A 27,118-nucleotide genomic window follows, 5' to 3' on the forward strand; every position below is an offset into this window, starting at 1 on the left:
GACAGTCACACAAAGCCTATACCCTCCCTGGACATTATACAGCCAAAGACACGAAAGGAGCTGGAAACTGTCTCTAAAGGACTCTCCATCAACAGCACCAGCCCTACACTGGGAAGGAACAGGGAGAACCAGCGGGGATACTTGCCATAGCTGGTGACATCAGCCTTGTAGTCATTAAAATGCATAGCTCCGTTTATGAAGCCAAAATTTGTGCCTCCGTGGAACATGTACAAGTTGATGGAGGAGCCGGCTTTGGTGATAGCAGACACTGTTTGCAAGACCTCTTCAAGGAGAGCAAGGAGGAGCGATGTTTAGAATGAATCAGAGCGTAAGGGAAGCCCCAGTGAGGCCTCTTGGTTCCCTCACATCCCAATCCCTACCATTTCATCACTGGGTCATTCAGCTTTCCCTGGACAATCTGTAGCCAATAGGCTGTTTCTACACTACCAGCTGGCATGTTACCCAGTGGCTGCTCTCCGAAATGCAAAATAGGTGGGACCCCATTACACAATAGTCCTGCCTATATCCCAAAGTCCTCCCTTAACTAGGAAATGAGTCAATGATATGCAAAGAGAGTATTGGACAACAAAATAAAAGATCAATTAATATATATTTATATGATATATCCAGTAAATGCAAACTCAATACTGACCTAGTGAACTGGCAAATTTTTAAAAAATCATTTTAATACTCAGTACTGACTGATGAATCTGTAGGAAATGGGTACTTTCATTTAATAATGGCCAGTAGGCTGCTTTATGAAGGGCAGTGGTAAATACATATATTAAAACTGCACTGATGTAGCAATTTATTCTTTATTATATGGACATATGTGCCAAGTGTACAAAACTAGATGTTCAAGGATGCTCACTTAAGTAGTGTTCAATTAACCAAACCCAAAACTAAGCAGTAAGGAACTGGGTCACTCAATAGTGGTTTAGTCATCAATACAAAGGGGCTCTTCAAATCCTTTAAGACAGTGATGCCCAATTACTCCAAGTATTCCTATGTTCAGCAGTATAGGGTGGTGTGTGTGTGTGTGTGTGTGTGTGTGTGTGTGTGTGTGTGTGTGTGAAGACATGATCAATCCATCTACAGCTCCATCTGTCTATACATAGATGCAGCTACACTCTGAGCTGCCCGCACTGTTAAATACATCAAAATGCTTGATCTGGACTCGAGGACTTTATTTCTTCTTTAAACTTCCCTACATTTCTTAGATATCTGCAAACAAGCATGTTACTTTTCTAATCACAAAATCACAGAAAAGGAATGACAAAAGCCCTACTGATATTTCAAGTCAAGACTCTGAAATACCAAGAGTTGAGTATGAACACAAATTATCTCAGGAACCTAGCATCCTACAACTCCATACACAAGGTCGGGGAATGTAAAACATTCTTACTCAGGGTAAACATACATATTAGATGTAGGCAAAATAAAACACTCACCAGAGGAATCCAAGATATTGTGGGGGCCACCCCATGAGTCAAACCACCCTGTCCAGTACTCCATCACCATCTTCGGTTGAATCCCCTGGGTACCACAAAATGAGAATTAGGCAGACTGTCTAATCAAAAGGGGAAGAGGGGCACCCTTCTCGGAAGGAACCCCAGTACCTCTGTCCTCCCTGGGCATGTACCCTTTGCCTGAGAGACTTGTAGGTGCACAGCATGGATGAAGATTATTCGCCTCACCACCTGCGGGTATGTGGAAGAGGCTACCAGAGTTGGTGTTTAATGTGCTTTTGAGGATGCATATGATGGGTGCTAGCAAGAAGACACAGTATATGCTCAAACTAAGACTTCATCAGAATTTGCCAACTGCCTTGGATGCCCTTTCCAACACTGGTTGGATTTCATTCTGGCTCAAGACAACATTCGCCTATCCTGTACCAGGGAAGAAGAATGTCCTATTCTGAATGAGTACACCCGAGAGTCACATCACAGATGCAGCCACACCAAAATTGCTGCTTCCCCATATCTGGATGTCAGAGGCTTCAGAATGGGTCTTCTTTAAGTTCTGACTTAAACAACAGTTTCTAAAACTAAACCAGAGGACCAGGTCCTGACAGAGCAGCTACTCACGGTGCAAGCTGTACGGCTGCACTCTGGATTCAGACCTTCCCGAAGATACTGAACAAGTCTTAATTGTCACTTCAGAACACTAGAGTGACATTGGCTTCCTCTGTGCATACAGAAGTCATCTGGGGACTATGCTCAGCTCCACCGTGTTTGCCAAAGCTGAAAACACTTGGGTAGGTATGAAAGACTCATTGGCTAAGATTTTATGCTCTGGGCCAGGAAGCATTCCTCTTTTATTCAGTGACAGCTGATTAAGTATCCTCTCTCAGGACTGGCCTGACATTTGAAACTGCATAAAGCAACAGAGCATGTTTCAGAGAGATGGGGATATACTTAATAGCCCACGGCATAGAAGGTACCAATTGTCTCTGGGTAAAAGCCAACATAGCCACAAGATTTTTTTAGCAAGGTGGTAGCTTTGTTTTTCTTTACAAACTATCTACATCCCAAGATAGGCCATACTATGCACACATTTAAGTCACCCCAAAAGGAGAGCCAGAGTGGAAGTCCTAAATCCCAACAACCTCCAGTGCCAACGGTGGGTTTGTTTGCTTAAGTCCTTCTGTGGTGTAGGGAGGGAGGAATGTCTAGCATGGACCAAGCTATCTCACTGCAGAATGTGGTGCAACCAACCCCAAACTGACCATCTTCTGGGTGCTTTATCCATTTTCTGTCTGTTCGCTTGACCATGGATAGCTGTAACAGTAACAGTAGCTAGCACCCATGCTCACTAGGAGAATTAGGTGAAATGATGCATAGAAATCTCTGGTATACAGGAAGTACTCAAAAATCTCTAGCATGAGTTATCTCCTCACTGAGCACACACGTGAGGACTAATGAACACCCCAAAGTTAACCAGTGCTGGGGTCCAGAGTGTCCATTCAATGAAGCCCGTGAGACAGAACCACTCATTTAAGTAAGGGCAGATGTCAGGGACTATACAAGAGTCCTTCAGCAGTGCCATTCTGCTGATGGGACAGCCACAGCACTGACATGGCAAGTTTTCCAGGGACCAGCACAGACACTCCTTCCATCACAGCACCATGAGGTACTTTTCAAATAGTACCTTATTCAAGTCATTCTCATTAAACCTACTCAACTAAAAGAAACAGAGAAACAAAGAGGAGCCAAACAGTGTGTCCCGAGTCCCACAACACAGTGGGATCCTAAGCAGCACCCAGCATCTGCACTTCCCTTGGCAGCCCTCAACTGCAGCTCTGCCTAGCCACTTTGAGACACTAGCTCACGGGTCTCTCTCCCCAGGTAGATGACAGACCCCACAAGGACAGAGGCCCTACAATCAGCCATGAAGTAAGACAGACCCGGCACCTCTACAGACAGAGAGGAAGATCCGGGACATACTGGGAGAAAGAAGATGAGAAGAAGGGGTTCCACTTGAACCCAAACGTGTACATGCATTATCCCTCCCCTCTGTGAAGTCTACCAGCGATCAGGCCTGCCCTCCTCCTAAGAGCCTTCCCACCTCTTCTGGCCACCATCAACACCACAGGAATAGTCACACCATACATACATACTCACCTTACAAGGTACTTCCTACTTGTCATTATTACTTCATATGAGTGTACCTGAGGATACTGTCCCTACTCTGAAAGGTCAACAGCTGGAACAAACATCTACTCAGTGGACCACAAGTCTGCCCACACCATTGGCCCAGTATCCCCACAGGCATCTATCCATTGTCCATACATCAGTTTCACACTAGGACCATGGTGGAGATGTAATTGGTGGGGGCAAGTTGGGGCATTCACCCCCTTTGATAATCAGGCTGGCATGCGCTTTCTGTGCTTCACATGGGATAGAGCTTGGCCCCACTCACATCTGTCTGTTTAGGAGAGACACACAAACTAGAGACATCAACTAGAATGGGGCTGTGTGTGACCATCAATGGGAAGAACCTGAACCACACCCAGAAACTCTCTCTTTCCCAACTTGGAATCAACCAGGCCTCCTGCCCTATGGATAACAGAAACATTCCCCGTGCCAACGAGGCCCTAAAAGTTAAGGTAGGATACCTTCCATGGTATGGGACAAAGAAGTGTCTTTTCTCTCTCGATCTCCCAAAGCAAGGCTGGGTCTCGCAGAGTCCATAAAAAGCCAAAAGTGTCAAAAGGTGCTTTTCTCAACAGAACACAGCACATTTGGATGGCGTCAGTCTACACAGCAAAACTTTAGAGCAGGACTTCTAAGCTGCCTCCCTCCCAGCCGTGAAGCAATGTGGCATGAGCCAAGAGGCTGGGAGAGCTGAGAGTCCTCCCCCATCACAGAACTCTGGGCAGAGTGCAGGCATGTGGAATCCTCGCACTCAAGCTAGAAGATCCACAGCACCCCTTGGGCCAGACCTACCTGGATAGATATGAGAGCACTGTTTAGTTCCTTCAGCTCCTGTTGTGACTGTAAGTTGATGGTGGCCAGCACTACGAAGGCAGCAGAGAAGGGAAAACAAAGCACAGTCTTGAAGTCACAAAGACTTCCTGAATTACCCAAATCTTCAATCCACCGGCATAAAAAAAAAATAACTAGTATAGACATTGTTTCCCACCTCCCATTAGAAGTTAGCTCCTGTGATGTCAAAAGACTGGCCTATATTGTTATTTCTGGAAAGTCCACTGCTCGATACAGAGCAGAGCCACACACTCTGCATCTGATTTTGACTGACTGTAATGTCTGCAAGCAGAGGAAAGGCTTCTCTGAACTACTGACATAGGAACCAGAGCCTGAGCTCAACACTGTACTCCGAGGGCAATGGTAAAGCCTTTGTACACCGTGGGTAATGATCTCAATGAAAACTCATGTCTCATTTCTTGATAAGACTTCAGTCTACTCTATTCCACAATGTGCTTATTTTAAAATTTTAACCGGAATTTTATACAGCTTTCCATAAGCGAAATGCATGCTCAAGAAAAATGCTACGGCTGGCTGGTGGCCATGACCTTGCCACAGTCACAGCCAGCTGTAGAACTTAACTCCAAGGACCCTTACCTGACTGTCCACTTGAATGGCCAGTTGCAGATAAATGGGCTTAGGAGTGACTAAGACAGGCTGGCCAGCCCCAGCTACCATCCAGGGTATCAGGCCATGGTAACGAGTGAAGGAGATAAAGCTAAGACTCTGAAGATATAAAAACTTCCCTCACGGTCCACAATCTGTGAGCAGCAGAGTAGGGCTGCAGACTCAGGACCCTTCACACCAAGACATTATGCTGTGATGTCACTGTCCTCTAGTAACCCACAGGGGAAGATCCTCCAACTAGAACCCTCCCTGCCTAAAGTTAACCACGCCTTTCGGGAAGCCTGTTTAACTGTGAAATCTCAAAGTCAGCCAATGCACAGGGCTAGCTGAACACACACAGCCAGGCCGTGTCATCCTGAGGCTTCGTCAAATTCAAGAAAGGGGAGAGACAACGGCTGCGAGGAGTGAGAGCGCAGAAGGGGTGTGAGCGCAGAAGGGGTGTGAGCACACAAGGGGTGTGAGCACAGAAGGGGTGTGAGCACACAAGGGGTGTGAGCGCACAAGGGGTGTGAGCGCACAAGGGGTGTGAGCACACAAGGGGTGTGAGCACACAAGGGGTGTGAGCGCAGAAGGGGTGTGAGCACACAAGGGGTGTGAGCACACAAGGGGTGTGAGCGCACAAGGGGTGTGAGTGCAGAAGGGGTGTGAACGCAGAAGGGGTGTGAGCACACAAGGGGTGTGAGCACACAAGGGGTATGAGCGCAGAAGGGGTGTGAGCGCAGAAGGGGTGTGAGCGCAGAAGGGGTGTGAGCACAGAAGGGGTGTGAGCACAGAAGGGGTGTGAGCACACAAGGGGTGTGAGCACAGAAGGGGTGTGAGCACACAAGGGGTGTGAGTGCAGAAGGGGTGTGAGCGCAGAAAGGGTGTGAGCACACAAGGGGTGTGAGCACACAAGGGATGTGAGCACAGGCCAAGTGCCCAGGAGAGCCTGGGAAAGTGACAACCCTGGAGGGACAGCAGGGGCCTGGGAGGGGGCTTTGTCCCAAAGTCCTTCCTCCACTTTGAGCACCACGAGGGGACCCTCTCCATCCACAGGCGTCCCCCCACCCCTGGTGTCAAGTCCTTTGCGCCACTGTCCATCCCTTCAGGGGGTTCACACACTCTAGAAAACAAGTCCCTGGGAGTCTGAGGGTGAGGAGTGGAAGGAAGGCAGACCGGAGGGGATTCCTGGGCAAGGGCCTCCTAACATTCCTTGCATTTGTTCCTCAAATAGCTGTTCAAGAAGCCAGAGGCGGCTTCCATGGTGGCTTAAAAATGGTGTCTCCTGATATTCACAGTCCCCATGGCACCATTTACCCCCACAGGGAAAGGCTCCTGCTCACTTCTTTTACCCGTCTTAAGAGCTTCATCTCCCCTCAAAAACTGGGCATAAGAGTAACAGAAAGTCAGGGCACGCAGAACTAAGAAGAGGAACAAATAAGATGTTTACAACCAAGGGAGGCACAGGATGGGAGCTAAGGAGATCTCTGATAAGACATTTTCTAGGAGAGCTGGGGAGTAATAAGGCTGGGGACAAAAGTAAGGATGGGCCCCCTGTGCACGACGTGCTTGTAATCCCGTTACCTCATCACTCAGGAGGCCAGGGCAGAAGGATCACGAGTTGGAGGACAGCCTGAACTACAAAGTCAAAAAAGAGAAGGCAGGGGGGTGGAGAGAGAGGGGGACCTGAGATGAAAAGCAGAGCAAATGGGATCGTGACTCCACTGGAAGTGAGAACCGGGCACTCACTAGTCACCTGATCCACATGCTGCAGAGCAGCACCCCCACCCAGCACACCTGCAGCCACGAGGCTCCTCAGCACGGAAGCCGCACTCGCAAGGAATGGAAGGTGTGTGAGATCAAGGTAACCCCAGCCATCCACAGAAACAGGAGGACAGCTTCAGAACCCTAAGTCAGTAGACAAAGAGTCACGTGTGCAGGCTGTATAGACACAGGAAGGCGAGAGTTGAAAGAAAAAGATACAGTTTGAGATGGCTATTTCCGGGTAATGAGCTGAGGAGGAAAGTGTATTTCTTGATAAGTATTCTTTTTATTATTTTACTTATAGGCCATGTGAATGAATGCTTTAACTTTTTAAATTAAAAATCATCATTCCAGACAGCAGTAATCTGTGCCCAAGGGTTGGAGCCTGCAGGACAGGATGGGTGGGAATGGAGAGAGCATCTTCCAAAGCCTTTATAGACTGTCTCCTACCCCATGACCCCATCACATGGGCCTTGGTAGCAAACATGAGTAGACAGTGCCACCTTGTGGAACTAACAGGAATCACTACTGATCTTTGTCACAACCAAGGAAAATGTCTTTTCATTCCCTTTGCTTGCTGTAGATAAGAGCCTTTCCCTCTCCATCTACTCAGCAGTCATTCCCAGAAGCAACCGTGCCAGGTACTGTGGAAGGGATATCAAATTAAAAGTCACCATCTACAAACAGGTCAGTCTAGAGAAGGAAATACAAAGGGAACAGAATAGACGTGAGCAGGTGCTAAGGCAGAGAAGCACAGCACAGAGGCCCACAGAAGGAGTCACCATAACTGACAAGAGGGCTCTTCAACCTCTTGAGCATGAACCACTGATGAGCGCATGTTCAAGCACAGGCCATACGAGAGAGCCCCAGGCCCATAGAGCTCACTACGGCTGTGAGACAGAGGAGTAAGTTAAGCTGGCTACTCCAAAGGTTATAAGGCAAAATGACAGAGTGGGCTGAGTCTTGTGAAGGGGTGCATGGTCTAACAGGATGCTCAGGAAAAAAACTCACTGCAAAGACCACCTGGGAGGCAAGCCATGCAGATTCCCAAAAGGTGTGCAGAGCCGCTGAATCTAGAGGTGTTCTGTGTACTTGAGAAACACAGCGGGAGCCGGGAAGGTAGAACAGAGTGGGAAGGGGTACACACCTAGAGAGCAGCTCAGTCATGTGTGTGGCAACTGTGAGGCATGCTGCCAGGGTGCATTCAGGGTCATGTGCAGGGCTATGGAAGCAGGCAGTGGAGAAGGGCTGTGGGAGGGAAGCGTGGGGAGGGACATTCAGGGGTTGCTGGGTGGGGAGCCCATGCAGCTATTCTCAGAGATGTGCTTCTCTCTTTTTCTATGGCGCACTTGGAGCTCAAGCAGTATGACAAGATGATCTGAGCTGTATGCTTGTCTGTTAGAGAATAGGTAGTCTCGGAGATACGTGTAGTCTTGCCTGGCCTGGAACTCACTCTGTGGCCTGGAACTCACTCTGTAGCCCAGACTGGCTTCAAACTCATGACCCTCCTGCCTTCACTTCCCCAGGGCTGGGATTACAGAAGCGTGCCCAGGCCTGACTCCTAGGCTGCATTCTCAAAGGTGAGCACAAATTGCTGTATTAAGAGGAGCTGGCTGGAGGGACCAGGGAAGTACCGCGGCATTGCAGGTGTGGAGGGAGGCAACAGCTGAGGTGCTGAAACACATCTGAGTTCCGGATATATTTTGAAGAGAAGAGTAAAGATAAAAGGATGCACCAATGGGTCGGACAGGAGGAGAGGGCTGAGAATAACTGCAAGGTTTGATGCAACTGAGGGGAAATGGAGCTGCAATTTCCCGATAAAAGGGAACCTGCCAATGGTGGCAGCCACCTGTAGCACTGTGAGTGCCCTCTGTGCTCAGCAGGAACAGTGGCCAGATACAGCTGCCCAGGTACCTGGATGTTTGGAAGATCTGTGGTAAGGCATTTGCTAAAAAGAAGAGAAGGGGGCCATGGGAGGTGCCGTGGACCCTAGGCCCCCCGTGGCCCAGCGTGCCCAGCCCTGCGCTATGCACCACAGGCACTGGGGAAACTCCTGCTTTTATCTCGGACCATGGCCAGGGGACTGTGCAGAAGAGCCAAGCAGGCAGCCTCCTTCAGGTACCTCCATCCACCACTCCCTTTTGCAGGCCATCTTTGTTGTCTGAGGTCAGGAGCATCTCTATAATGCCACGGTCTTCCAAGGCCTGTTTGGGGAATGAAAGGCGAGTTAAACTCTGTCCTCGTCGTTCAGAACTCCTCGGGGTCACTGCTGAAGCTGAGGTAGCCCACAGAGCAAGAGAGAAACCTAGCCAAAGTGCTTCTCTGCATGTTGTCTATGCCTACAATATTCAGCAAAGTTCCAGTAAGTGTTTGGTTTCCAAGTATGTCGAAGGACCGGGCTGCTGAGCTCTGGCAGGCTTGCAGTTTGGGGACACACACAAGCTTACTCTGAGCCTGGCTCAGTGGGGCTAGATGCCATGCTATCACATGGTAACTGCCTGTGGAGCCCCAGAGGGTCGGGTCACCAGCACCACTATACTTTCCCCTTCGTCCATATCATGAACAAGAACCCTGTCTCTTCCCCACTCTGAGCCAGCATGAGCTTGGTTAGTGGCAGGGCCATGATGGCCCAGCCTATCTCAGTGGCATGCCTATGGTGTACTGTCCATGCTCAGCAGAACCAGAAGCCATCCGTGGAGGGCATCAATGAAACCACTGCTTGGGGAACAGTAGGATTCCTGCCACTCAGAATAACTGCTACCATCAGAACATTAGCACGATGCTAAGCACTTTCACTGTCTCCTTCGCTCTCCATAGCCAACATCTGAACAGCACAAAGTGTCATAGAGGCTGAATGAAGTAGGATCAGTTACACAGGTCATGCAAGAGGTGGGGCTGAACTCTATTCACACAGGCTCCACTCTGGAACTTTGGACTCAAACGGTCCTACAAAGATGATTTAAAAAGACAAAAGTACATTGCAACTGAATTCCTCTGAAAACAGAGGGATAACATCTAACCCTAATGTGAGATCCCCTGTTCTGTAACGACAGAATGGGCTCCAGCTCTCAGGGATGACAGGAGCTGGAGTATTTAACCCAGGAGGAATATTGGTGAGATGTCTATTAAAGGCCCTGGACCAACCTCCTTCAACTACCCAACTAGCTCTCACTGACACAGAATTCAGTAGCCTTCAATTTTACAGGTATTAATTCTTTGATCTTGCCCTTTAAAGGCCAATTATTATTTCCTAAATTCAGCCACTTACCAAGCACAGAGCTCACACCCTCTCGCAGAAGACTTAGGAAATGGCACTCTGGTGTCCATTTTGGACATGATGAGAGTAGGACTCAGAAAATTGAGGGGAGTCATGGCCAAGGTCATTCAATGCCAGTGGGATGCACATCTTTCCAACACCCCCAGGAGAAGTTGCATACAGTTCAGGGGAGAATCCTCCCAAGAGCTTCAAGCAGGCAGAGCTCTGGTCACCGGGGAAGCATGGCTGTACAGACAAGATTCCCTAAGGAGCTATTCTCTATTCCTGATGCTCCTCAGAGCTCTCCTCTTCAGCTGCATCATTGGTAAACAACTGCTGGAGATGTCCCAGTGCTCCAGGGAGTCTGACCGAGGACTACAGCAAGAGAAACTCTCGAGTCTATGCCCAGGACAGGCTTTTTTCTAGGCAACCCAAGACGAGGAAGTTAGATGTGTGCTCTGTCCAGGATGTGGACAAGCACTTACCTTGCCCCTTTCCAACCTGAGGAATACTACCCTTCCTAGACAGCCTATATCCTACTAAGAGCTGTCCTGGAGTAAGAAGGAAGGGGCAAGAAGTCAGACTAGAAATTGGAACACGAGCTCCAGTCTGTAGGAACAAAAGTAATTTCTAGGTAGAAAATTCAACTGGGGGTGATAGCAGTAGGTACACTGCCCAGACCATCTGAGCCAGAGCTATCGACCTCTAGTCAGACAGATCCAGGGAGTCTGTTTCTTATTTCCTCAGCTCCCACCATGGCCAGCCCTCCAGAGTGCACTGAAAGAAATGCCAATGACTCCATCAAAGGCACTATTGACAACTTTCTGTCTACCTAGAACAGTACCAGGCCACCTGATTTTACATAACACAAAACAGGCAAGCTCTCTTTTAGCCCCACTTTGTAGAAGATAAAAGGAAGCTTGGGAAGTTAGGCATTTGTTCAAAGTCTCAGCTACCAAGTGGAAGAAACCAGATTTGAATGCCTGGCCCTCTTCGCTGTTACCCCCGCCATCCTTCCCTGTCATGCATGTGAGTCGGCAGTTCTGGGCCGCCCCCTCACTCTACAGTCAGAGGCCTGAGCACCATCCCAGAGATCCTTAGGATGAGTGTGGTATGTAGCTGGTCAGGGACTTTTGTTTACATTTCCTCAATAAAATCTATGTACAACCCCAAATCTGGCTATATGCTAGGATGAGGGAGACATCCCACAAAGCTTTCATCACTTCCACTTAATTAAGGTAATTCCTTTGTTCTTAGCGCCTGTGACACTATAGGAGTACTAAAAATATCACATTAAGCTCAATCGATAAAGGGTAAGTGACAACTGTTGAAATGACCCGTGGAGAAAATGTCAGTGATCAAGAAGGTGGTGTTAGGAGGCATGGTGTATTAATTTCAGCAAAGTATTAGGGCAACACGTCACAGCCTGTAACGTATGTCAGGGGAACGAATGTAAAGAAATGAATGAAGGGACTCTTACCTTCTTGATGTAAGGCATGTATGCGCGGTCTTTGTTGTAGGAACCATACTCATTCTCCACTTGCACAGCAATGATGGGTCCCCCGTACTTATACTGGGGGAGAGAAATAAACAGAAGTTAAGTGTGTTGTGGGCACCATAATATCTAAATTGAAATCTTTCACAAATTACTAGTAGCACATTATACTGAGAACAAGACTCTCAATGGGCTTTGTGTGTAGTTGAGAACGACATCATCAGACATCAAAGCAAGGAGCACCAGGCCCATGTCCTCCCGTGGAAACACCAGTCAACCACAGTCAAAGACCTAAGCAAACAGGTGTCCTGACTGACCACCAGTCAAGAAACCAGTGCATGTGACAGAGAAAATCTGTCATGTCTGTACTCACCCTTGGCTCCAACCCTCCTATGGGTAGCATGGCCTGGTTAACAGAAAGGATCTCAAATTCCCACTCCCCTCCCCCAGAATGTACAAAATGAAACTTATTTGCAATATTCTGGTCTATCTGTCTAGTAGAATGGCTTCTATCTCAGATGACTTGGTTCTCAGACAGGACGTGTCAGCCCAGTTTGGACCCAGGCTGGAGGCTGAAGAAGCAGTGGCAGATGCTGCAGCCTGTCAACACTGTGGAAGACTATAAATGTGTGAGTGGCCAGAACAATGGAATTACAGGCCGAAGAATAGGACAAACATCTAAGAAGAAACTGGAGTAAGACCGTTTGGGGCACGGCAGCTTGTAAAGGAAATCAGGGTTTGGATGGAAGATGGAAGGCATGGATAGGATATATGTCCAGAAAATATAAGCGATTGTATATCTTCATCCTGGGCCGATTTTCTAAGTTCAAAACCCCATGGCTTAGTGAAGACCTTCCCTGACCATCTGCAGAGACGGGGAAAGGTAACTGTGTTTTCCATGCCTAATGTTCAGCCAAAAGCCTTGAGGGGCACACACACAATAAGGAAACATGGACGTAAGGAGCACAGTCCACTGTAAGAACACTTTACTAGATGTGCTGGCCCTGAGTTGGGTCCTCAGAGCCACAAAACAAAACAGGGTAAAGGGCGGGGCTTGAGTTGATGGAAAGGAGAAGGGGATAAGAGAGGATAACAGCAGGGCGTTGGTCAAAGAACATACACATATGTGATAAATATTTCATATATGAAACTGTAAAAGAATAAATAACTGGAAAAAATCTAAAAAGCACACACAGCAGATTTTCTAGACAAAATAGACAACAGATGAACTTGAAATGACTATTTGAAATTATCTACCTAAGGGAAAGAAAAGAAAAATAAATGAAAACTGTGAACAGGGCCATGAACTTAGGGAACACCATTAATCAGACCTGGTCCATAAAGGGAGTTCAGGACAGCCAGGACTGCACAAAGAAACCCTGCCAGAGCAGAAACTCTGGGGTTGTGATAGGGATTGCACATACCTGTAAATGTCTGGACCACACTGACTTAACAGCAGTGGTTCTTCCAATCCATGGACCCAGAACTGATTTCTTTGTTGGTATCTTCTTTACTTTCTTTTCGCATCCATTTGTAGTATTTTACTTCCTTAGTTAAATTTATCCTTATTTTATTCTTTTTGATGCTGTTTGCAATTGTTCATAAACCAAAAACACACATGACCTTACAAGTAGAAAATCACCAACAAGAGACACACAACAGTTTATGAACCAACTCAGCGAGCTTACATAACACAAAATCAACAAAAATAAAATCAGTTACATTTTCATACACAACCAATGAACAATTGCAAACAGCATCAAAAAAACTAAAATAAGGATAAATTTAACTAAGGAGGTAAAATACTACAAATGGATGCGAAAAGAAAGTAAAGAAGATACCAACAAAGAAATCAATTCTGGGTCCATGGATTGGAAGAACCACTGCTGTTAAGTCAGTGTGGTCCAGACATTTACAGGTATGTGCAATCCCTATCACAACCCCAGAGTTTTTGCTGAAATAGAAAATGACATTCCAAAATCCATCTGAACTCCAAACAATGCACAAAGGCAATAAATACAGAGATGTCACACTTCTGATTTCAGAACTCACTACAAAGCCAGTTATCAAAGCCATGTGATAGTGGCATGACGGCATTGTCTATGGAAATTATTTTTAATATTTATTGGCTTTTACATTTTCTTCATATATTTTAATCATATTCTTTCCCCTCCCCCAACTCCTCCTAGATCTTCCCCACTTCCCTGCCCACCCGATTCCACGTTCTTCTTCTCTCGCTCAATGAGGCCCTCTACATGTATATGACAGTTGTGTAGCTTGGTCTGTTTGTAAGGCTCCTAGCAGTGAGATCAGGACCTGTCCCTGGCGCTTAGCTGGCTTTTGGGAACCTGGTCCCCATGCTGGATTAACTCACCCAGCCCTGATGCAGGGGGAGGAGCTTGGTCCTACCTCAACTTGATGTGGCATGCTTTGTTCAAGCCCCTGGGAGACCTGCCCCTTTCTGAATGGAGACAGAGGAAGAGTGGATGGAGAAGGGGGTACATGGGAGTGAGGGGGTAGGGGAGAAGGATGGGAGTGAAGAGAGGAGGGAGGGGAAACTGTGGTCAGTATGTAAAATAAATGAAAAAAGATTAACAAAATAAAATAAAATTAAAAAAATCAAAACAAAGTAAAACAAACAAACACAAAGACAAAACATCCAGTGCATTTTGTGTTGTTCGACTATTCCTAAGATGGTGCCTGCCCTGGGGTGTGGTTGATAGACCCAGTGTCACTCCATTGGAGAAAACTGATTTTCCCTGTCCTGGAAATCCCAAGTAGTTCTCAGTGAGAGGTGAACTCTGTATCCATTTCCCCTTCTCCTTGCTGGAATTTTGTCTAGCTTGAACTTGTGCAAATCTTGTGCATGCTGCCACAGTTTCTGAGGTCCTGTGGACATCAGTCCTTCTGTGTGTGGAGTCATCCACTCTGTCAGATAAAGACATTTTCCCCACTCTGTAGGCAGCTGCTATGGTCAAATGATGGTGTCCTTTGCTATACAGAAGCCTTTTAGCTTCATGAGGACCCATTTATTAAGTGTTGCTCTTATGAGACCCCTATGCTATGGGTCCCATTAAGAAAGTCCTTTCCTGTGCCAATGAGTTCAAGTGAATGTTCTACATTCTCTTCTATCAGATCCAGGATATTAGGTTTTATATTGAGGTCTCTGATCCAGTTGGAGTTGAGTTTTGTTTAGGGTTGTATGGATCTATTTTCATTCTTCTACCTACAGCCACCCAGTTTGACCAGCACCATTGTTGAAGATGCTGTCTTTTCTCCAGTGTGGATTTTCTTTTGCTTCTTTGCCAAAAAGCAGGTATCCATAGGTGTGTAGAATTATGCCTGAACCTTCAACTCTATTCCACTGATCAACATGTCTATTTTAATGCCAACATCATGCTGGTTTTATTAGTATAGCTCTGTAATACAACCTGAAATCTGGGATAGTGGTACTTCCAACTTCTTTTATTATTCAGGACTGTTTTAGCTACCCTGGGTTTTTTGTGTTTCTATATGAAGTTTAAGATTTTTTTTCAGTAAAGAATTGTGTCGGAATTTTGTTGGAGACTGCACTGAATCTACAGATTGCTTTTGGTAGAATGGCCATTTTTACCATGTTACTACTACCCTACTCATCTGTGAGCACAGATGATTTTTCCATCTTCAAATATCTTCTCCAATTTACTTCTTCATATTAAAGAAAAAAGTTCATAATAAAATTTTTATTGCCTAAGTCTTAAGGCTCTTATGAAAGATACTATTTCCCTGATTCCTTTCTTAGTATGTTTTCCATTTGTATATAGGAAGGCTACTGATTTTGGTATTAATTTTGTACCCAATTACTTTACTGAAAGTGTTTATCAGCTGTAGAAGTTTCCCTGGTGGAACTCTTATGGTCTTTTACATATATGATCACATTGTCTGCAAATATGAATACTTTGACCTCTTCCTTTCCTATTTGTATCCCTTAATCTCCTTCAGTTATCTTACTGCTCTAGCTAAGACTTCAAGTTCTATACTGAGCTGGTATGTAAAGAGCAGACAGCCTTGTCTTCTTCCTGATTTTAGTGGAAATGCTTTGTGTTTCTCTCTGTTTAGGATAATGTCAACCACATGCTTGCTGTAAATGCCTTTATTATGTTAAGATACCGTCCTTATATCCCTCGTCTTTCTCATTTTTAGTAGCTGATAGAATTCCTGTTCTTGCACTATACCTGCTCTCTCCTGAAGCCCACATTTCCCTCCTAGGTGATTTCGGGTGTTCTTGAAGTTTTGTATAGCGGTTCTGTAAATGGTCAGCATCACTTCCCAATTCCAGTGTTTCCACGTTTTCCTGAGCTAGAAGGTTAAAAGTTTGAATTGTGTCAAAATCCATATGCTGAAATCACAACCTCAAGTGGTATTAAGAGACAGGACCTGTGAAAAGCTATTAGATCATGAGGATGGAGCCCTCACAAGTGGATTAGTGTCCTCATGAAAAATACCACGGTCTGGGGAATAGTTTAGAGATAGAATGCTTACCTATATAGGTGAGCCATCCAAGGTGGGAGGGAGGAGACAACAGGGGATGAGGTTGGAGGGAGATTGATTGATTGATTGATTGATTGATTGAACGGACCTCTGGCTTTCAGAGCTTCTCCAGCTTTGCTGATGTTTTTAATCTGTCCTGCTTCTCTTGGCTGCTGTTTTCAGCCATCATAGAACAGTTCCTCCACCTGTTTCCGTCACAGAACAGTTCCCCCCAGCTGCTGTTTCTGTCACAGAACAGTTCCCCCCAGCTGCTGTTTCCATCACAGAACAGTTCCCCCCAGCTGCTGTTTCCATCACAGAACAGTTCCCCCCAGCTGCTGTTTCCGTCACAGAACAGTTCCCCCCAGCTGCTGTTTCTGTCACAGAACAGTTCCCCCCAGCTGCTGTTTCTGTCACAGAACAGTTCCCCCCAGCTGCTGTTTCCGTCACAGAACAGTTCCCCCCAGCTGCTGTTTCTGCACAGAACAGTTCCCCCCAGCTGCTGTTTCTGTCACAGAACAGTTCCCCCAGCTGCTGTTTCTGTCACAGAACAGTTCCCCCCAGCTGCTGTTTCCTTCACAGAACAGTTCCCCCCAGCTGCTGTTTCCTTCACAGAACAGTTCCCCCCAGCTGCTGTTTCTGTCACAGAACAGTTCCCCCCAGCTGCTGTTTCCTTCACAGAACAGTTCCCCCAACTGCTGTTTCCATCACAGAACAGTTCCCCCCAGCTGCTGTTTCCATCACAGAACAGTTCCCCCCAGCTGCTGTTTCCGTCACAGAACAGTTCCCCCCAGCTGCTGTTTCTGTCACAGAACAGTTCCCCCCAGCTGCTGTTTCTGACATAGAACAGTTCCCCCCAGCTGCTGTTTCTGTCACAGAACAGTTCCCCACAGCTGCTGTTTCTGACATAGAACAGTTCCCCCAGCTGCTGTTTCTGTCACAGAACAGTTCCCCCCAGCTGCTGTTTCTGTCACAGAACAGTTCCCCCCAGCTGCTGTTTCTGTCACAGAACAGTTCCCCACAGCTGCTGTTTCTGACATAGAACAGTTCCCCCAGCTGCTGTTTCTGTCACAGAACAGTTCCCCCCAGCTGCTGTTTCTGTCACAGAACAGTTCCCCACAGCTGCTGTTTCTGACATAGAACAGTTCCCCCAGCTGCTGTTTCTGTCACAGAACAGTTCTCCCAGCTGCTGTTTCTGTCACAGAACAGTTCCCCCCAGCTGCTGTTTCTGACATAGAACAGTTCCCCCCAGCTGCTGTTTCTGTCACAGAACAGTTCCCCCAGCTGCTGTTTCTGTCACAGAACAGTTCCCCCCAGCTGCTGTTTCCTTCACAGAACAGTTCCCCCCAGCTGCTGTTTCTGTCACAGAACAGTTCCCCCCAGCTGCTGTTTCTGACATAGAACAGTTCCCCCCAGCTGCTGTTTTTAAGCCACCACACAGGAGTGGGCTTGTATTGCAGGTTTCAATTACCCAGGACAAATGACAGTATGAAAATATGAAATGGAAAATTCCATATAAACAATTCATAAATTTTAAGTTGTGCATAAATGTAATGGGAGGAGTAATCTGATGAAAGCTGGCACCACCCTATCATGTTCAGCCTGACTGTAAGTCATCTCTTTGTCCAGGGTAAACAACCTTTGCTGTAAACAACCTGTCTGTCAGTCACTAAGTAGCCACCTCTATTTCAGATGAATTGCAGGACTTCGCTGCTTAGGTTCAGGTAGCCCTGGCTGTATTTTAAGATGGTCATAAAGTATAAGATTGGAGATTCTGGTGACTTTATTACAGTGTATTGCTATAATTATTCTGTTTTATGAATAATTAATTTTAATGCCTTACTGTGTGTGATCCATTTAACTTCGTTGTATGTGTCTATAAACAGGAAATGTCATATATGTAGGGTTTACTCCTATCTGTGGTCTCAGGCACCCATTAAGCATCTTGGAATACATCTCCTCTGATAAGAAGATTATTATCTATTTAATGATGATATAACTGTATACTCGAAAGGGTCAGCTCTTGTGTACATTTTACACAATAAAGAACAAGTGAAACTGTGCTGTATCCATGAACAAGCTTGCCTATACTATTCCCATGCCTTAGAACGCATTCCCAGAACAACTTTCCCTGCGGCTCCACCACAGAATGCACTGAGCCATCTCAGAACTCCATGTTCCCTGGGAAAACCTAGGTTAAGAACTTCCAAGATTCCTGACTCTTTCATATTTCGCAATGCCTGGTTTAGTAAATGAAAAGGCACTCAGTTACATCTGATTTACAATGAAGATTTTCTATAAATAGGCAGTAGTTTGTAAATATAAACGTGGCTCAGGTGGTATTAGGGTGCATTTATATAAAAGTGTTTCCTTGCTTATCTGGCTTCCAAACCCTCCTTGATAACCTGTTTCATGTGGCTGTTCATTTTGACTTATGTTGCTAGGAATGTTCCAAACCACTAACCCAAGAGTGACTTTTTTTTAATCAGCACACCAGTTTTTTATTGCTGTACTAATTTCCGAACATCATTCTTTGTGGTTTTACATAGCAACTGGGTTAATTAATCCCATTCCTGTTTATTATTGCTTGTAATTGTTACATAAAACATTAAGATGCTTTCTCCCTAGGTTTCATTTTAATATACTTGTTTTGAACAGTCAGTGTGAATGGTACAGCACCTTTTGGTAGCATAGGGCAGTACTTTAAAAAGACATCAGTTAAAGCTTTCTCCTTACACAAGACTCTCCCATCCTATCCTGGGCCTAGCCATGTGTGCTGTGCTCTGTGTAGCACTGAGTCACTGTGTTGTTGGGACTCTGACGGATGCATGCTTCAATTCCAAATATATCCTGTTTACTCGAGCCCAGTTGTAGCTCTGGCTGCACAGACAAATGAGGGTCCTCATGCCCATCTGTCGTTTCAGCACTGGCTGAGACCACACTGGGATGCACACTCTTAGAAAACTAAGTATCGCAGTCCCTCCAGGTCTCATGCAGTGGTGACTGCCAGACGCTCATCTGTGAGCCTACCAAGGATTGTCTACTGTTTAAAAGCCAGGCAGGAAAGGATCAAAAGGCCTTTTTTCTTTCTTTTTTTTTCTTTTCTTTTATCTTTTTTAAGATTTATTTATTTATTATGTATACAGTGTTCTGCCAGCATGTATGCCTGCATGCCAGAAGAGGGCACCAGATCTCATTATAGATGGTTGTGAGCCACCATATGGTTGCTGGGAATCGAACTCAGGACCTCTAGAAGAGTAGCCAGTGCTCTTAACCTCTAAGCCATCTCTAGAGCCCTGTAAAAGGCCTTTTTTCTTTTACCTGGAGTGGCACCACCCTGGACATCAGGTGGTCAAAGTAAAGGTCCACTGCCTTAGTGAAGCCATGGTAAGTTGTTCTCAGCTTCATGTCAGGGTCTTGGAGGAGCCAGCTTGAAGAAGGAAAGAAAAGTAGTCTTAGTGCCAGAGTCTGTGTGTTCCCCTTAGGCAGGCTGATGAGCAGGGAGGAGGAAGCAGCTTCATACAGCTCAAGAATGAGTCAGGAGAACAAGTCAGGCCAGGGTGAATCACCACCCCACCACCTCCAATTAGCTAGGATGTCAGGAAGCTATGCACACAGTCCAGAGGCAAGCACACCACTGTGCCAGCCTGCACACTGAATGCCTTGGGAAGTTAAGAGTTCGACTTCATGGCTACAGCAGCTCTCACTGTCCACTGGGATGAAAAAAAAAAAAAAAAAAAAACAAAGGCCTGGTTTTCAAGTATTTACACCAAAGACCCGAAACAGACATGGTAGAGCACCCCTAGAACGCCAGCACCCAGCTGAAGCAGGGAAATCATGAGCTTAAAACCAGCCTGAGCTAAATAGTGAGTTGGGTGGCCTATGTAAGACCCCATCCCAAGGCAGGAAGAAGAGGCAATGCCAAGAGGCTTACAAGTCACTGGGACTAGAGAGGCCCGGATTCAACCTTCCAGGATGCCCAAAAAATGAACCTGACTGAGCTGTGAGATGCTGACTGAGCGACTCACATGCCTGGGCCCTGAAGTCTGCCACCAGGGCAGCAGCAGGAGGCCAAGATGACATCTTCCCTTAATCTGCTGTGGTCACAGATTCCAACAGAAACTCAACACCAGGGGCTAGTTCCAAAGCTAAAGTCAAAAGTACTTCCCATTCAAATGAAGTCCTGAAAAACACATTTTCTAGCAGGAGACTCTAAGGTCTCCCTTCCCCTAACTCAGAAACTCTGAAAAGGGACAGAAATGTATCAGGGACCGTCAGTTGGTGACGAAAGGCTGGCGGCAATGTCTCCTCTAGCTTCACCTACATGCCCAGATCTATCAAACACGCCTAGTTTCTCACTGCACTGACACCTTACCCTCCTGGAAAACCCCTGTGAATAGGCAGAAGCCCCCAACCACAGCAAAGGAGGGCAGATCCAAGAGTGAGAGTCCCTACTGCTTCTAATTTAAGACCGTTAAACCCAGCTGTCCTCCCGTGCCCAGCTCCAGCTGAGCCCGAGGAAAATGCTGACGGCGGCACAGGTGTCTAATCCGCAAGGAGAGGCAAGCAGCTCTGCCTCTGCCCACAGCTCTGTCTGGGACATTGTGCCAGATCAGATTCATGCTCACTACTGGAGAGGACATGAGCTGTACCCCTGATGGGAGGGCAGGCTTTGCTGGAAACCGAGCAGACAATGCCTGGGCATAGTACTTGTGTTGTGAGGACAGAGTTCCCCACACCACTTCCAGACCAAGAGGTTCAGCCTTCTTTCCTCAGGGGACAGCACAGGTGGGTGGAGGCTGTGGCTAGCCACCTGTGATTGACACCGTGAGGCCAAAGATGATAACACCAGTTAAGATAGAACTTGTTTTGATGGAAAGTGAAGGCAGTCTTGCTGAGGAAGAGGAATGGATGTGGGCCCACGTGATAGATACCCATCTAGACACCACTCCCAGAGTACATTGACCTTAGTGGGAACCGCACTTAGAAGAACAGACCCAGGAGAACTGAGGACAGAAACCACAACACCAACTCCTCATTACTGCAGCAACACTTGGGGTTTTAATAAATCAGCAGGAATGTCTCTAAGAAACAGATAGGGCAGGTTTGGTTTGCCTCATTTTGCAGTAAGGGCCAGATCAGATAAGTAACCTGCCTAGGTGCCTCTCCAGAAGAATGGAATGCCTCCAGATAGATAAGCGTCTTGCTGCTGCCACCTGACACAGGGAAAGACCCAAGGGACTCGACAAGGGCACTAACTGCAGCATTCCTCCAGACAGCCGTGTCGGTGACATCTGTCCGGAAGGGAAATGCTGCACAGAATGACAACTACCTTCAAAACAAAACCAAGCCAACCCCTGCAAGGGTCATGAATGGGCATCCAGACCCCTATGGCTACTCCAGAGCCCCACACTGCCCTTTCTCACCTGGGCAAGCCCCCGAGGTCAATCTCACTACAGATGTAGGGCCCTGGTCGCAGAATCACATACAGCCCAATCTTGGCAGCCAGCTGGATAAAGGCCCTAGGGAGGGAAAGAAAGTCAGCCCTGAGGACCCAGAATAAAGGCTAGATATGAGAGGAGCCACAGGCACGTGGGGGATCGAACTGTCCGCTTCCTCCCCTGCCCTTCTCTCTCAATCAGGGAATGTGGGTTGAGGAAGGCTTGGCCCCAGCTCAACACAGGAGGGGATTCCTGCACCAGATAGGGTCCAGAAGCCCTGGGAGCTGAGTATGCATTGGCTCCTTACATCAGGACCATCCACACAGGATTTGTCAGACAGGGTACAGGGCTTTGTCCCCAACAACAGCCTTGTTAGCCCAGAAGCAGCCCCAATTCCATCCCAAACATATGGACCCCAACACAGAGTCTGATGAGATCTGGGATCTTGACCTTCTGGACTGTAGTGAAAGGGAGAAGTGGAGCCTATAGGCTGAGTCCCCTGGGTAACAAGTCACAATTGAGGAGCATCTAGGCCCTAAGTTCAGAACCTTTCTAAGCATGCTAAGAACAAGGCTCCAGACCCAGTCCTCAGAGTTTCTCAAAGTAGAGCCAAGACATGACATCCTGAGTTCTCTTTATCGACCCCAAGTAACTTCCAATCCCGAACCAGGTACAGAAGCACCGAGACCACATACTCCAGGTCCAGGTTCCCAGAGAAGTCGAATTTGCCTCTTTCTGGCTCATGGAGGTTCCAGGGCACATAGCTGTAAGAGACAAGATAACTTCGGCTGAGTTTGATCATTCACAGAAACATTTTATCTCTAACACTCGTTATAATGGCTAAAGAGACAGTTTTCAATAACTTCAAACCTCGGGGACCAGACATGGGGACCACAGAGAATTCAAGGCAAGTCCTAGGAAGAATATCACATCTCCTTAGGAGGACAGAAAGTCAGCTAGACTTAGGTGACATATGAGCTACGTGGAGTAAAAGGTCTGGCTGTGACCCCAGGTTAGTTCACATTGCAGTGTTCTTATGACCTCTAGGAGTCTCTAAAAGGTTAGACATATTACTTTCACCAGTGCTGTGACTGTCCTTTTAATAACTGTCTCCAAAGCCAGTTCATAAACCATTCAAGGCAGTCCACTCCCTTGATTTGTAGTCACATCTTTTATACCCGATAATGAAGCATTTCAACCTAGCAATCCTCTTTATTTCATAGAGACAGCACCAAATAAATGCTAGCAATTTTGAAAACAAAGCCATGGAAATATCAAGATTATCCCTCACTGGAATTTATTTATTTTAAATATTTTTTTCTTATTTTTTAATTAGGTGCATGTGTGTCTGGAGAGTGGGGTATGTGCGTGTGAGTGCAGGCTCCCACAGATACCGAAGGCACCTCTGGAGCTGGGGTGACAAGCAGGCTGGGCGGCGCCTACCATGAATGCTGAGAACCGAACTCTGGTCACTCTCAACTGCTGAGCCATCTCCTCCAGCCCCTAAGCCTACTTTTTAGATGACTAGCATAGCCTACATTTCATCTTGTGTCTGCCATAGAAGAGTCACTAGGCTAGATGCAGGGATGATAGTCACAAAAATCCAAAGACCTTCCCAGAATACAGATGCTGAACTGATGACAGGCCACTACCCTAAAATGTGGGGAGCAACAGCTGCCTGTGAAAAACTGTCACCCGTCGATCTAGACAAAGTGGTGCACGCTTGCAATCCCAGCATTCAGGACTCCACCCAAGGAGGGCCGAGAGTTCGAAGCCAGCCTGGGCTGCACAGTCAAGAACGTTTCTCAAAAAAAGAACATCACTGGGAGTATGTTTTTAGGACAAGAACAAAAAAAGAGAAGACACTAGTAAGCACAACTACAATGGAAAAGTCATTGAGAACAAGAGGAAGATGACCGTTCTCCACTAGCCACGAAGGTCCAGGAGAAACTACACTTGCGGACAGCTTGGCCATGAGTGGTTAGACTTCAGAACTGTGAAAAAGCAAGTTTATTTATTCAAGCCACAAAATGAATAAACAAATCATCTCCTGTATCTATCTATGCTCAACTCTCTCTCTCTCTCTCTCTCTCTCTCTCTCTCTCTCTCTCTCTCTCTCTCTCTCTCTCTCTCTATTACACACACACACACACACACACACACACACACACACACACACACACACACACACACAAAACCACACTACTACCTGGTTGCATCTCCTCTACCTCATCTGCAGGGAGTTCTATTGCAAACCTAAGCAAGCAGCTTGATCTGACTTCCTCTTAAAGCTCTCTTCCTGCAAGCACCAGGGCCCCGGGTTTGGTAGCCAGGCTTGGTGGAGTGATGAGAAAACCACACTTACGTGGTAAGGGTATTCAAGCCACAGGCTTTCATTTTGAGCAGGCGGTCCCTCCAGTATTCCTTGGGCACACGGAAATAGTGTATGGATCCCCCAAATATCTGAAAGGTGGAGTCCTCCAGCACGAAGTCTGAGCCTTTTGTTCGAAGTCCCAGGCGCTGAGGCTGGAGCCATAGAGGAAGCAGAGTACTCCACTTCAACCTGAAAAAGCAAAGACCTTCATGGAGGGGTGAAGTTCCCACAGTGGTGAGCACTGGCACAGAGATACACACTTTGTCCTTCTCTCCTTCACAAGTCCTCTGCTTTCTCTCTTTCACCTGCTCCCAGGGTGGCCAGGCAAAGCTCCCACCTTCCCACTTGGCCAAACCTTGGCAGGTGACTTTCTTCAGCACTACTTCCGGGGCTGGGCCCCACTGCAGGGGAAGTGCAAGCTGATGCTGCAACCAGGAACAAGACAGACACAACGTTCAACATGAAGACACGTAGGCTAAAAGGAGAGAGGATGAGGAAGGGTCATGCCACGTGGGGAACTGCCCTCTAGTGTCACAGACAGGGACAGTGCAGCTCACGAGCACCTACTATTGCCAGTTGTTCTAAAGCCATCAGACTAGACATCAAAGCAATAGCTACCAACACAGTACCTCAGAGCCCCCTCATGGTCACAGCCGCCCACCTTGGGGTTCAGATACCTAGAAAGAGGCATCTTGGTTAAATGGTATCCATTCACTGACCAGATGGGAAGTTAGTAATTATCTTCTGATAATCTAGCATCAACCAAGGGTTAACACAGAATGGCAGGAGCCTGCCCAGGAAGTCTATGGGGAAGCTGCAGTCTACGAAAAGGGTCCTGTGAATGTCTGTCTCAGTGCTTGGCTGGCCCAGGGGAGCCCTCAACTTGTTCCTGTGACTTATACAACTAGAAGTCTCTCTTTATCTAGGCTCTAAGAAGTCACTAGGAAAAGTCAACAAGAACTGGTTTAGGACAAGTTGGAGACAGAAAATAAGACCATAAGAATATTTGGTGCAAAAGCAAGTTTGAGCTTTTTTCATTATAGATCCTGCAACAAGAGGACATATTGCCAGGCAGATTAAAAAAAAAAAAAGTTACCTGAGTGCCAAGAATTATGGGCCTGATGGCTCCAGAATAGACAGTTTACTAAGAGTGCAGACAGTACATGGGCATCACTGCCTACTTGGGAATTCTCTGGGACCATTCATGGACAATAAAAATTACTTTTGATCTGTTACTTCTGACTTCTCACACCCCCAGCTTCCAAACCTGCCAGTAGCAGGTGGCAATTGAACCACAGGAGATTGGCCCGCCAGGAAACAAAGCACTAATGGGTGAATCTCAGCTAGGCAAGGCCCCGAGGGCTTCAGCTCCAGAATGCTTCTTGCTACTGCTGTGCCTTTACATGTTTTCTGCTGCCACTTTTCTCTGGTATCTGGCATGGTGTGAATGGATGTGGGAAGGGGGATCCCCACTGACCTTAATGTAGTGTGATTATCTCATGGAAATATCCCATTCTACTGGGCATTTTTACCTGTGGGCTATCATGAAGATGATTTCCTCCTAAGCTGTACTGTTTAACTGAAGCAATGATTTGATACAATAATAGTATCAGCTTAAATAGAATTTTAATGATTGAGAGGGTTTTTAATAATTATAATAAGTGATTTCGATAGAGGTTAGGTTAGTGGGAAAATTAATATAGATAAAAGCAGGATATGGTGTTGCCCTCACCCCTGCTAAAACAGGGCCTGCAGAAGATACAAAATAAGAATAAGGAAGTATCACGCAGCTAGGACATATGAGTTTCTCTTGAGGAGCTGTATAGACTGCTGCTTAGCTTAATAATTATGAATAATAGTTGTGTCCCAGAAGCTAGACTAGCTCAAGTTCTTTTAATCTTGATGTTGGGAGATGTGTTCATGGTTTCAGTGTGCATCATAGCTAAAACAAAGCTTTAAATATGACTTAAGATTGGGTTAAGATGTTTTTGTTATTGGTTTTGGGGAAGAAAATCTTGGGGAACAAGGTAAAGTTTAGAAAGGCACATAGTTGAGTGAGTCACTCATTGAGGCCAAGAAACAAGAACAAAGACAGCCCAGTTATTATTAGCTTATGTGCCTTTCTTGCTAGGATGAGTTGGTGATCAAAGGTGATGATTAATTCCTTGTACCCATTTCTGCCCTCAGCTTCCTGGCATAAAAAACTGTTGATGAGTGGGCATGCACCCTGATGATTGAAAGTAGAGCTGACTGATTTTTTTTATATATGAAGGTTTAGATTTGTGATTCTTTTAAGATTTCCCTAAGATTGCCTTTTAAGATAAATAATAAAGTGGTTGGTCCTTTCCTGTAACCACAAAAATGCAGCCTGCCAGTAAAAGAACTGGCTGAGAAAAATACCTTGCTCACTTACACTCTGTTAATCTGTAACAAGTTGCTTGGACATGAATGTATGTGGGTTCCTGGGAATAATTTGTTTTTCATTGTGATACATAAAATGTAAGGGAAATGAGAAACTTGTTATTTTTCACTTGTATTCATTGTAATCACTCACCCCCTCACCAGAGAATTACGTTTTACTCCCTCAGACAGAAAAGTCAAGCTGAGTGATTAGTTCGCCCCGACTCCATGGATCCCCCTCAAGCCCTGAGCTGCTGAAGGCTGGTCCTCATGGCAGCCATACAAACCCATATAGGACTCCACTTCTGTTTAGTCATCTAACCTGTGACCTAATCTATCTCTCTCTCTCTCTCTCTCTCTCTCTCTCTCTCTCTCTCTCTCTCTCTCTCTCTCTCTCTCAGCAGAAAAGCTTCATGTTCCAGCAAATGACTGGCAGATGACATCTGAGGACTCAACCACCTTCTTAGCGGGATGAAAACAAAAACAGCATTTGGAAGTAGATCTAGAGGCCAGTTCCCTGGTAGTACTCTCATCCTAAATTAATGACTCCAGTTCTATGGGTGAGTTTCTTCTGTGGAATGGGGCTGGTGCCTGTCTCTACCACTCAAAAAGGCCATTGAGAGGGTTAGGTAAAAATAAAATGCCCTGTGGAGTACGATGAAGGAGTCTCACCATTATTTGAAAGCAACTCGTGTTAGTGAGCTCTCGAGGCACAAAGAACAGTCTCGGTACATTTAAAGACATTAATATGAAATAATCCCATGGTTGCCATTCCCCTATTTTAGT

At 46.3% G+C, this 27,118-nt stretch overlaps 1 protein-coding gene across 4 annotated transcripts in view; it reads right to left on the bottom strand.

The window, feature by feature from the left end:
* Glb1l2 (galactosidase beta 1 like 2) overlaps positions 1–27,118 on the bottom strand; it is a 48,165-nt gene that overhangs the window by 11,387 nt on the left and 9,660 nt on the right. For all 4 annotated transcript variants that reach the window (XR_008222024.1, XM_052755202.1, XM_052755194.1 and 1 more), the window contains exons 2-10: positions 23,924–24,121; positions 22,254–22,322; positions 21,544–21,639; positions 19,439–19,547; positions 11,594–11,686; positions 8,980–9,061; positions 4,449–4,519; positions 1,452–1,536; positions 146–283 (exon numbers count right to left, since the gene is read on the bottom strand). Coding sequence is in view for 3 of the 4 variants with exons in the window: in XM_052755202.1 (XP_052611162.1) it covers positions 146–283; positions 1,452–1,536; positions 4,449–4,519; positions 8,980–9,061; positions 11,594–11,686; positions 19,439–19,547; positions 21,544–21,639; positions 22,254–22,322; positions 23,924–24,121 (941 nt within the window). In the remaining variant the exon portion in view is untranslated. The remainder of the gene's footprint in view (positions 1–145; positions 284–1,451; positions 1,537–4,448; positions 4,520–8,979; positions 9,062–11,593; positions 11,687–19,438; positions 19,548–21,543; positions 21,640–22,253; positions 22,323–23,923; positions 24,122–27,118) is intronic.

Source organism: Peromyscus californicus, unplaced genomic scaffold (genome assembly GCF_007827085.1).
Source record: "Peromyscus californicus insignis strain IS unplaced genomic scaffold, ASM782708v3 Scaffold_11__1_contigs__length_118956290, whole genome shotgun sequence".
NCBI classification, from domain to species: Eukaryota; Metazoa; Chordata; class Mammalia; order Rodentia; family Cricetidae; genus Peromyscus; species Peromyscus californicus.